Below are 11247 nucleotides of genomic sequence, written 5' to 3'. Positions count from 1 at the left end.
CCGCCTGCAGCGCGACCCCTGGTGGCTGGGAGGGTCCCCTGCAACCAAGCGGATTCCCACCACCCAGCGGACAAGCAAGACAACTGATCCTAGGTGGCCCCCGAAGTCAGAGCGGATGCTCCTGTCCTGCCCTCTGTCCTACAGTCAGATGTGGCCACCCGTGCCACGGTGAAGGCCTTGAAGACCTAGACCTGGAAAACCCAGGTGACTCCCCACTTCCAGGTTTAGAACGCTCTAGCCAGAGCCAGAAGTTCTCAGTTCTCCTTTCGAGAAATGAGAAGAGCATTGAAAAAGAGGAAGAGAGGCATGAAGCCGAATAGCGGGGGTCGGGGAGGGGCAGCACTCCTCTCACCGTGCTGGGTGAAGGCTGACAATCGTATGCGGAACATGGTTGTCTCCAAGGTTCATCGATCGAGTTAAACTCAAATGGAGCAGTGAAGTGGGTGAATTCATACACAATGCTAGTATCCTAGGAACGTGGAGTTGCATAGGCCCTCCAAGCTTCAATGACCAGGGGAGCCAGCTAGACCTACTTACTTGGAGTTCATAATTATCAAACCCTCTCTCTTCAGAAGCCCCAATGCTGGGAGTAGCTCTACCCCCAAGAGAGTTGAGGTCATTCTACCAGAAACACCCATAACCTGGGCCAACAGCCATCTTCTTACCCCAGGCCTTGGGTTGAGGAAGAGTAACTTGTCTGGCCAGTCAGGGTGCCCCCTCCCCTGATGCTGCAGCAGCAGAGCCTTAGACAAACACGAGGGCACGTAAGGTGACTTCCTGCTGCCATCGGTGAATATATATTGGCTCTAGGACATGTCCAATTTGAGGCACAAATCTAAGGTTGGTGGCTCTCCACAAACCACAATGCTGAAAGGATGAAAATATGTCTATAATCCTAGCACTCAGGAAACTGAGGTGAGAAAATCAGGTGTGGCTTCTAGGTAGCCTGGAGTATATAAAAGCAATCCTGCCTCAAAAAAACAAATATAGCTAGACTGTGGTGGCATACGCCTTTAATTCCAGCACTCGGAGGCAGAGGCAGGTGGATCTCTGTGAGTTCCAATCCAGCCTGGTCTACAGAGTGAGATCCAGAAAAAGGTACTAAAACTACACAGAGAAACCCTGTCTCGAAAAAACAAAACAAAAAAGGTGTGTGTGTGGGGGGGGGGCCCTGGCTGGAGAGATGACTCTGGTTAAAACCACTGACTGCTCTTCCAGAGGACCCGGGTTCAATTCCCAGCACCAACTGTCCATACTTCCTGATCTGCATTCCAGGGGCCTCGACATCCATGGCAAAACACAAATGCACATAAAATAAAAATAAATTAAAAAAAAAAAAGCATCATAGAAGAGTTTATGGCATCAAGCCTCCTTAGGTTCCCAAACAGTCAACTACGCGAAAGGTTTGTTAGGATTTTTTATTAACATATAATATATTTAATAAAAAATAATATCCACTCTGGCTCTCTCCTCCATTGCAAGGGGAAGAGAGATAGGGAGGGGCTGGTAATGCCCACCCTTATCTGGACAAGCCCTCCCTCCAAGCTCCCCTCTCCACCTTGCTTTCCGACAGGCTCTGACCTCCAGACAGACAGTCTCAAAGTTCCAAGTGCTTCAGGCCCTCCTTGAGCTCCCCCAGGCCACCGGGTGTGCAGTGTTCAGGGGCCACCTGGCCGAGCCCCTGCCCTTTCCTCATTTTTAGGATCCTTCATTCATATTTAAAAAAGGATCTGGGGGCAGAGAGTCGTCTCTACTGGCCAGGGGGAAGGGATGACAAGGGCAGTGATGGGGACAGGGCCACCAAGGATGGCAGCAAGGCCCCCTCACTGTAGCCGGTCACTACGGAATGAATCCTCCACAGCAGGGTCAGGCAGCAGGGCACAGGGGTCACTCAGCATGGTTAGTCCTTCCAGGCCCAGTGGCTCCATGCGCAGCTCATCTTCCAGCCCCAGCCCCAGCTCCAGCCCAGACGCTGACACCTCAAAGCCAGGTACTCCAGCCAAGGCTGCTGCAATCTCCTTAGAGAAACCCGGGGAGGAGTCTCCTGTGTGTAAAAGAGGTAGGTAAGGATCCCATCCACACACCTCCAGAGCCCTCAATCTCCTAGTACATCAGTGAAGCTGGCAATTCTTCCTCCACTCTCCACCACCACCCACATCCCCTCACCTGTGAGTATGATATTGGGTCCTGAACCATGGCGGGAACAGTGAGTCAAGTTCTGGTGGTTGAGGACATGAGGATCCTGGGGGCCACTCACTGGTCCCTCACTCCCTAAAAATCCAGGCCCTTCAGGAAAGGCAGGGGGATCCAGCACCAGGCTGGTTGATGGGCTCTCCATGTTGAACTGTTCCAGCTAGGGACACACAGACAGACCTTAAGGAAGTGGGCTTCAGAACAGGGTGTCCTGCCTAGCAAGCCCCGTCCACCCCAGGAAGAGAAGCAGAGACAGAGGGAGGTGAGAGCAAGCAGAGCAAGAGAAGCGAGCACGGGGCCCGGATTGAGTGTGGGCACCGTACCTGCTGGGCCAGAGCATGTGCATGCCAGGAAGAGAACGGGTCAAGGCAGGAGTCATCAAAGAGCAAGCTGAGCGGAAACAGAGGGGCAGGAGTAGGGGTCAAACACAGGAAGACAGGCGCCCCAAGCTGGCAGTGCTACGTTACCTGGGGAAAGAGAGGTCCCACCCCCAGTCTCCCAGTTCAGTGTACCAGAGACCACTCAAACGCCTGGCCCACCCTGGGCCCCTCCCGTTCCAGAGCTCTGGGTCTGTGTACTCACATTCCCCAAGCTGAAGTCATTTATTGGCCGGTGGTAAGGCTGTTGCCCATGCCCACTGGACCCAGGTGGGTACAGTGCCCCATAATGTGGCGGCCTGCCTGGGGGCTGTCCACCTGAGGGCTGCCCTAAGCAGGCCTGAGAGGGCAACTGCTGTAGAGATTTGGGGGTGGACGGATGGGTAGGTAGAACCAGACTTGGAGGGCTATATGGGTATGGGGGCAATCGCTGGTCAGTAGGCAGTTGACTGGTATCCAAGGGGACGCCCTGAAAAGAAAAAGGGGGAAATGTATTCTTCAGTGTGACCCTTCAAAAGACCTCTTAGGCAGAGTTCCCCACCCTCTAAGCTACACCTGTCCTCAATACAAGCATGACAGTGCTCCAGCCCGGCATAGTGGTCCAACACCTGTCAACTCCGCACTCAGGGGCTTGAGCAGGAAGACTTTGAGTCTGGAGCTGCCAGGATCAAAAAGAGGGAGCTGTCTCCCCACTCTCCCCCCAAAATAACATTACCCTATGCTCCCACGGGCATTCCGAGGGTTGGTGGAAATGACACAATACGCTGCTAAAATGTAGGTGCTAGAGGAAGCAACAGCAGGTTAACTCAAATTCACTCCACAAGCGAGTGTTCCTAAGCCTTGGAACTTGACTGAGTGAGGACTGTGACACCTCACGAGTGACTGTTAATGCCACAGCATGGATGAGCACTGCTGTTCTGAAGCCCTGAAGAGGCCAGAGGGAACGAGAGCAAAAAAGGAGAAGAGATGTGGAGACTCAAGCCGCCCTCACTGGCAGGGATAGTCGTCCCTCCAGGAGAGGGTAAAGATGGAACACAGAACATACATCCAGGAAACAGTAATGGAGCAGGACAGAGAGGAGGAGGGGAATAGGATGAAGAAAAAGTGGGAGAAGTATTTTTTTGAAGATGGAGAGGGAAGGAAAAACTCCTTAGCACAAAGGCAAGCCTGAAAAGAAAAAAGAAAGGAAAGAAGTGGGCATGGCAGGCCATGCCTGTAAACCAAGCTCTTAGGAGGCAGGGCAGGAAGGATCAGATGTTCCAGGCCAGCCTCAACTAGTGAGTCCAAGGCCAGATGAGCTAATGAGATGCTGTCTCAATCACCTCTTCCTCACTTGCGGGGTGACTCTTGGGAAGTTACTTTCACTGCGGTCACCAGATTTTCATCTATACAGTGTGAAGGACTGCGCTCTGTGGGCTCAGACTCTTGAACTCTGAATTCTAGTACAGAAGGGAAATGGTAGAGGGATGGGACAGGAGAGAAGTGAGGGAGGATAAGAACAAAGGAAGGAGAAAGGCAAACGGGTAAGCTATACTGGTGCCTGTGCTGGGCGTGATGCTAAATACTTCGGGGATGCTAGTGTCCCTGGTGCTCAGAAAACCACCTTCGCTTTCTAAATGGGACTGCCGAGGCTCAGAGAAGTTCAATAACTTGTGAATGGAGACAAGTATCAAGAGGCAGAACTATGATGCGAAATCAAAAGGCTCGATGCCAGAGTTGGTACTCTTACGCATAGAGGGGACAAGATATAACAGATGGGTTGGGATAGGGCAGAGGAACGGAAGGGATGGATGAGACAAGGGGCAGGGCACAGGAAGGAGAAGAAGGGAAACAAATGGAGGGGAGGTGGCCACGCATACCTGAGTGATGGAAGACAAGGTGGGTGACATTGTTGGCGAAAACTGTTTGGGCAGCTGCTGTTGGGACCTTCTGGCGTCGGCTGGGCCCGCGGGCAAGCTCAGGGGGCTGAGGGGCACACGGCGGTGGCGGGGAGAGGCCCCAGGAGTAGAAGCTGGGTAAGGGGGGGCGCTCAGGACAGGAGATGAAGTGGATGAAGAGGAAGAGGAGGAGGAAAGGGCTGGGGCACTAAGTGACGGGTGGCCCAGGGAGGTGGGGGGCAGTGCATGGTGGGCCAAGGAGGAAGCAGGCAGTGATGGGTGACTATGGGAGCCCTGGAGCTGGGGTTGAGGACTGCTTAGGGAAGCCTGGAGGTTGGGATTACTTAGGGAGGACTGCAGGGATGGGTGGCTAAGAGGTGAGTGAAGTCCTGCAGACACAGACAAAAAACCAGAGATGCCAACATTACTGACGGGAACTGGGCCCCTTTCCACCCAGAATGGGTAGCAGCGACCAGACTATATGGCAACACAAAGTCCTCCCTACTCTGTCCCTGACAGTGAGATTGGCACTACCCATTGGGGGTTATTCTCCATCTTTTACTAGCAAAAGCCGTATCTACCCATTCTTGCTGGGTGAGAACTGCAATGAGAGGATATGGGGTGTGGGGGTTGGTGGGCAGTCACAGGATCCCAGATCACGCCTCCTTCCCCTTCACCCTTCTAGCAGGTTGCACCTGGTAGTCACATGACCAGGACAAGGCAGCCACTCACCTGGTACATCATAGCTGGGGCCCAAGCCCAGACCTCCACTAATGCCCAAATGAGTCATAGTGTGGGTCAAATTGGAGGTGCTGTTGCCCCCACTCAGGCTGGGGTAGACTGTCTCCTCAGGGTCCAGGGGAGTGGGCAGCGGAGGGGGGAAGTGCAGGTTGGTGAGGTCAGGTAGGGAGCCCCCCGTGTTCATGGCAGGTGGGAGGACAGGCACATTGGCAGGCTGGTCAGGAGATGGAAAGATGCTGGGGAGGACAGAAGAAGAAGAAAGCCACGTGAAGAGAAAGTGGTCAGAGAAGAGCAGAAATCAGTCGTCCACATCTCTCTGTCTTGCCCACTCAATTTCACTCCAGCTTTCTAGTGGTACTCACTTGATTCCAGGGACTTCACAGGACCGAGGTCGAGAGGAGGATGAGGACAGCTGAGGAGAGAAGGAAGAGGGTTAGAAATGAGGACAGATCTCAGTGGGAATCCTGGAAGGGCTGTCCCTGGGACAGTGGGAGAAACCCAGTGGCCCTCACCTACCTTTTTAGCATCCCAAGGTTTCAGCAAATGCTTGTCATCTATCAAGTTCTCCTCAATAGCGGGGACTTGAAAGAGAGAGACTGGTGATGGGAAGGCTGGAGGAGAAGCCAATAAGGCACGACAAGAAGCAGAGGCAGGGAGGGGGATCCTATTCCCTGACCCTATACAAAGTCCCCGCCGTCCGGCATTCACTACCCACGACGGGTAGAGAGCACATACCTTTAGCATCCATCTCACCATCCAGAAAGCCTGCACGGAAAGCAATGGACTTGGCTGCAGTGCCTACTTGTCTGCCTGCTCTAGGAAAAGGCTCCACAGCTACTCCCTGGGACCACCTACCTCCTCGGCGGCTGGGCAGGACACTGGGAGGTGTGGGGCCTGGGTAAGTGTCTTGGGGGTTGGGGTTCATCACACTTGTGTGAAGAGCAGAGTCAGAGCTCGTCCTGTTGGAGGAGCAGAGATGAGTAGCAGGAATAGTCTTCCGGCAGTGGGATATTCAAACTGGGCTAGAAAGGGGGGTGAAGTAGAGTAGGCCCCCAGAAAGCACAGGAAAGAGATGAGAACTAAGAAGTCAAGGAGCATCACCTGTTAAGTGCAGATGGCAGTCGAAACAACTGCCCCTTCTCAGCTGGGAGGTTGCCCCAGGGCATCATCCTAGGACAGAAAAGTTATGAGGAGGAAGAAGGTGGCTGACAATGGACAAGAAAGGCAGGGGGGTGGGCAAATGTGTGGCAGCAAGGGCGTACGTAAAAAGGCCTTGGTACCCAGTGTCATGCCTCTTCCTTTCCGGTTCTTCCAATGTCTGTGATCCATAAACCCCCACCCCTCCTCAATCTAAGAGATCTGGAAACAGAAACTCCTCTCTGCCAAGAGAAGCCGAGTGGAAATGCTGAAGCCTAGCAAGTTGTCTGGATAGCAGTACTCAAGCTGAGACAGAGGAAGGAGGGGTTCAAAGATCTAACAGGGTTACAGCACTACACCTGGCACCCACCATTTCCACCCGCCACCGCCCCCCCTCCCTCACACACCCCAGCTTGGCTGTAGCTCCATTGGCTCTGCTAGCGGGACTAGGAGGCTTGGCCACTCGTGTCAACATGGCCAGGACTGGACTCTGACCACCTACCCAGATGCCCCACCCTCCCAGCTTGGCCCTTAGGAGAGGAGGTACTGTTGAACCCTCAGCCCAGTACCTAGCCCACCTCAGCCCCTCTAGGATGTGTTAAGAGACCGAATGGGTGGGGAATTCCACCTGCACTGGACTCACCTCCGCCAGCCGGACTCTGGGGGAGGAGATAAGTAGGCAGGGCTATAGGGAGAGCTGTCAATGTAAATGGCTGTGGTTAAGGAACTCAGCAGAGAGAGAAGAGACGAAAGAATACGGGAGGCGGCAGCAGACAGTTACACAGGTAGGCCAGGCAGTGGTGGCTCATGCCTGTAATCCCAATAGTTGGGAGGCTGAAGAAAGGAAGCTCTAGGCCAGTCAGAGATACATAGTAAGATGCTGTCTAAAACACACACATACACACACACCATGCACATACAAGGAAGAGCAGAAGAGAACCCCAAGGGCTGTATCTCAATGAAGAAGGCCACCTAACTTCTTAGGCCCTAGCACACAAAACAAGCAAATAAAATGGAACAAAAACAGGCATGGTGGTCTACAGCTGTAAGCCCAGCACTTAGGAGGCAGTACAAGGAGATCTCCAAAAGTTTGAACCCTACCTGATTTACCTATCAAGTTCCAGAAAAGCCCAGACTACAGAATGAAACCACCCCCAAACCCAAAAAGCACGACTGGCACCGGCACTGGCCTCTAATCTCAGCACTCAGGAAGCAGAGTCAGGCAGACAGCCATCTGGTCTCTTCGGTCAGCCTGGTCTACATAGCAAACAGGACAACCAGGACTACACAGAGACCTCTCAGAAAGCAAAAGCAAAAACAAAAAACCATAAGGCCAAGTTTAGCAGAGCTGGAACAACCTAAGCAAATGACCGGGGAGGGTTAGGAGACAAACATGTAGCTAGCGGTCTCTAAGAATGAAGGTCACACCAGAGTGGGAGAAGGGACCAAATTTCCTTCCCAGGTACCACAGGGAGCCCTGCTTTACAACACAGTGAGCAGAAGTGAGGCAGCCAGGACCAGCACGACAGGGCAGTCACAGAACACCAACTGCCTGTCACAAGAGCTCGTGCCGACACACAGGTTGTGGTCACTTTTCAAGAAGACTGGGTAGAAGAACGGGACAAAGGGGAAACCGAGCATATAAAGTCCAAAGCTCCTTCCCGCCATGAGTCTCGAGAGAGCCCCTTCCTACCATTCCTTTGCCCTTAAATCATCTGTGAAGGATATGTGGCGGGGGTATCGGCGAAGCGGGGACACCATCCTGCGGGGATCTCGTTGGACCCGTTCCACCAAGCCATGGTGCCTAGTGCTCCGAGATGAATCCAGAGGCGAATGGAGGGGGCCCTGCCAGAGGGGACAGGAGAGTCAGCAGGGGAAGCAGCCCAGCGCCTACACGCCTCGTGGCTGGCGTCCACTCACCTGGAACTCAGCCAGGCCACAGCCAATCTGGTTAACATTGGGCAGAGAACCACCATAGTGGGAGCTCCTTGTATAAGCCAGCCGAAGTTTTTGGGCCTGTAACTGAGATAAAAGAGACAAATGGGTATGTCAGGGAAGGTCCTGAGCACTGTTCCTTTTGGCCATCTTTGTCATTTCTTTCACCAGAATATCTGCCATCTGCCAGTCTAAAGACAGTGATGAGGAAGCATCAGCAAGACCTGGTACAGACCACCCACCCCTTCTGCAGCTTTCTAATCCATGAGCTCCCTACTGCCTGGCAGAACCCTGCTAGGCGGGGCCTGACACGGCATGGCCTGTCTCTGTCTGTTGGTATCCCCACTGAGGCAAGTCACAAGATGATGGCCTATTAGGCACCTCTGCCTTCATTTCCAGATGTCTCCAAGACTAAGCAGAAGACGAGGGGAAGACCAGAAGTCGATGCCAAAGATCCATTATTGCCAGCTTCTTTCCTTCACACTCTGAGGAGCATAAGCTTCTGAGATCTGCTGCTTTTCCAGCTTTAGAACAAGGCTGCAGAGTCTGCACATCCCAAACTATACAACCTGAAAGTGATGATTCTTCTGCTAAGAGAGAGATGCCTAAGCCAAGCAGTCTACTGAATTGGCAGGGTAGGGAGGGGGCACAGTAGCCTAGTCCAACTTGGGTAGAGCCATCTCCTCGAGTTTGTGGAGATGTCTGCTAAGGAAGTGAGACAAAATAACCCTCAGTCGGCCATAGTTTTAGTCTCTCTCTCTATCTCATGCCCCTCTGTGTGAGAGATAAGTAGCTACTTCCAAGGCTCCGACGCTGCCGGCAGCCAAATAAATAGAGCTAGGAGAAAGGCATGGAAACGAGGAGAGCAACCAAGGAAGGGAAATTCTGAGAGCTCAGAGAGCCACACTGTAGGACAGAACTAACCAGAACCGGCTTTCTGTTCCAGATCAGCTCAGGGCTTCCAGTGCGTGATGCTGATCTCTGGGAATAGATGGAACCTCTAAGTCCTCCGGTGGTCTCTGCCCTAGGGCTGTATCTGCCTCCAGCATGCTCTCCCAGTTACCCAAGGAACAAACTAAGCATTGCACTCCAAGTTCAAGATGCTTGGCTCTCCAGGCTTTGGCTACGTATGCTCACTGTATTTTACTGTGTATCAGAGAAGTTAATCAGCAAAAGCAAAGTAGGTAGAAAGGCCTTTTGATAATCAAAGCATCCCAAAGATAGAAGCCCCAGCTTTTCATTCCTCAACAGCTTTTCCTTGCACACACAAGCTTTGATAGAAACATGGTCCAGAGGACAAAGCCTCAAGCTCTCCACTGGAAATAAGCCTCACCCCCATCTTCTTGTCTCTGACCTCCTCTATGATCAAAAGCTCTTAAAGGGAGCAGTCAAAGGCTCATAATCCTCGTGGTGGTTAAGAGCAGGTTATACAAGTGTGTGCACGCACACACACACATATATCAAATCTGCCTCCCCACTTATCTTTCTTGAACTCCCACAAACTAGAGCATGTGATCCCTAGAAAATCAGAGGAAACACTGACACACTCACACACACACACACACACACACACACACACACACACACACACACACACACGACTCAGAGTCAAGGGAGATACACACAAAAATACAATCGGTCACAGTCACACATAGAACCAAAGGGCCTTGGAATGTGGTACTTATGTTCCACCATCTCCCCTTCCAGCTCTTCACCATGAGAGATCACTTAACTGCGTCCCTAAATTAGGGCTGTTGACCTGCAAACTCCTGCCAGCCCCCCCCCCCATATCCAGCCCCTGGGAAGCAAGAAATCGAGGTGGGGGGTGGGGGAAGAGGTTCCAAAGCAACTTGGCAGAGGCCTGCAAACTCTTTGTGGAACTTCCTAGGAATGAGTATTTCCCACACGTAGGGGACTCTAGAAAGCACTCCAGAAACTGACTCACAGATAGTACCATCTCGCTAGAAAGTTCAGCACATCACCGGTGAAAGGATAGGTGATCCTTTACCCAATTGGGTAGTTCAAAGCTCTACCTTGCCTCCCAGGCGGCCAGGGCCAAACACTAAGAACCATTCTGTGAGCAATGGTCCTCACCTTGACTCAAGTCAGGAAACCACACGAAATATTTGAAAAAGGAAGCAAAGGGACGGGACACAGGAGGGGACTTCCTGTCCCAATATACCCAGCACAGCTAGATCAAACCACTCGAGGGGCCCTTTCCCCTAGGAACCTAGACGCCGTTGAGTGTCCCAATAGAGCACAGGCACTAGTTTGGGGACCACAAGTTCAGAAAGGGCCAGATTAGGGACAAGCAGACTATGCTCCCAAGCCATAATCCATAATTGAGGATGCTTCTTCAGTGGAGTCTGTGAAAGGACTCGGTCAGAGATGCAGAAGAACTGTTCCACGGGCGCTGGACTTGGGCAGTCCATCTTCCCTCTTCCGCCAGTCCTGCCTCACACGTAAATAACTCGAATCCAGTCTTTCCTACTTCCCCAATCTCTCCGGTGTTCCTGTCTTCCCGGCAAAATTCGTTTAGCTGACCCTCGGCCCTCACCCCGCGCCACTCAGACGGCGATGCCCGCTGCCGTAGCCGCGTTCCGCCTCCTGCCCAGCGGCTCCCGCCCCCGCCCCGCCTATCCGCTTGGCGACCGCTCCTCTGTGCTCCGGCTCCCCGGCGCGGCCCCTTACCCGTGTGGAGCCGATGTCCATCATCACCTCCTCGAAGGCCGCCGTCTCCTCGGCCTGACGCTGCTTCTGCAGCGCGATCTTCTCACTAAACTTGCGTGGATTGGACGCTGAGGCTGTGGCGGAGCCCGGCCCGTTCGCCCCCGACGTCGCCATCTTACCCCCGCGTCCCTCCCCGCCACCTTCCCAGTTCCAGCCACGGCCTCCGCCGCGGGCCCGGCCCGGCTCCTCCAGCCGTAGCAGCCGCCGCCGCCGCCGCCGCCGCCTCCGCGAGCCCAGCGGCTCTGCCCCAGCCTAGT

At 53.4% G+C, this 11247-nt stretch overlaps 1 protein-coding gene across 3 annotated transcripts; it reads right to left on the bottom strand.

Annotated features, from left to right (window-relative positions):
- Window positions 1–1403: 1403 nt before the first annotated feature.
- Crtc2 (CREB regulated transcription coactivator 2) lies at window positions 1404–11143 on the bottom strand. 3 transcript variants are annotated; one of them, XM_028890827.2, is made up of 14 exons: window positions 10952–11141; window positions 8246–8347; window positions 8054–8170; window positions 6969–7030; window positions 6290–6358; window positions 6044–6147; window positions 5924–5953; window positions 5705–5769; window positions 5551–5600; window positions 5180–5424; window positions 4430–4836; window positions 2776–3039; window positions 2167–2353; window positions 1404–2044 (listed from the first exon to the last, which is right to left on the bottom strand). In XM_028890827.2, exons 1-14 carry the CDS (start codon window positions 11102–11104, stop codon window positions 1824–1826), a joined length of 2076 nt encoding a protein of 691 aa, XP_028746660.1. In that variant the 5' UTR covers window positions 11105–11141; the 3' UTR covers window positions 1404–1823. The 3 variants fall into 3 exon arrangements, 2 of the variants coding, with proteins under 2 accessions (XP_028746660.1, XP_037062739.1); XR_003736724.2 differs by lacking the exon at window positions 1404–2044 and adding an exon at window positions 2517–2583 and having other exon boundaries at window positions 2262–2353; window positions 10952–11143; XM_037206844.1 differs by lacking the exon at window positions 5924–5953.
- Between the last annotated feature and the right edge of the window lie 104 nt (window positions 11144–11247).

The sequence above is a fragment of the Peromyscus leucopus genome, chromosome 6 (genome assembly GCF_004664715.2).
Source record: "Peromyscus leucopus breed LL Stock chromosome 6, UCI_PerLeu_2.1, whole genome shotgun sequence".
In the NCBI taxonomy this organism is placed as follows: domain Eukaryota; kingdom Metazoa; phylum Chordata; class Mammalia; order Rodentia; family Cricetidae; genus Peromyscus; species Peromyscus leucopus.
Note: the sequence above shows the minus strand (reverse complement) of the source record. Positions and strands in the feature narration are given on the sequence as shown.

Coding starts and splice junctions, on each gene's coding strand:
- Crtc2 (XM_028890827.2), bottom strand. CDS start 11,104: ATGGCGACGTCGGGGGCGAACGGGCCGGGCTCCGCCACAGCCTCAGCG. Junction 7,031..8,053: donor TTCGCCGATACCCCCGCCAC/ATATCCTTCACA, acceptor ACAGCCATTTAC/ATTGACAGCTCTCCCTATAG. Junction 5,425..5,550: donor TGTGAAGTCCCTGGAATCAA/GTGAGTACCACT, acceptor TGTCCTCCCCAG/CATCTTTCCATCTCCTGACC.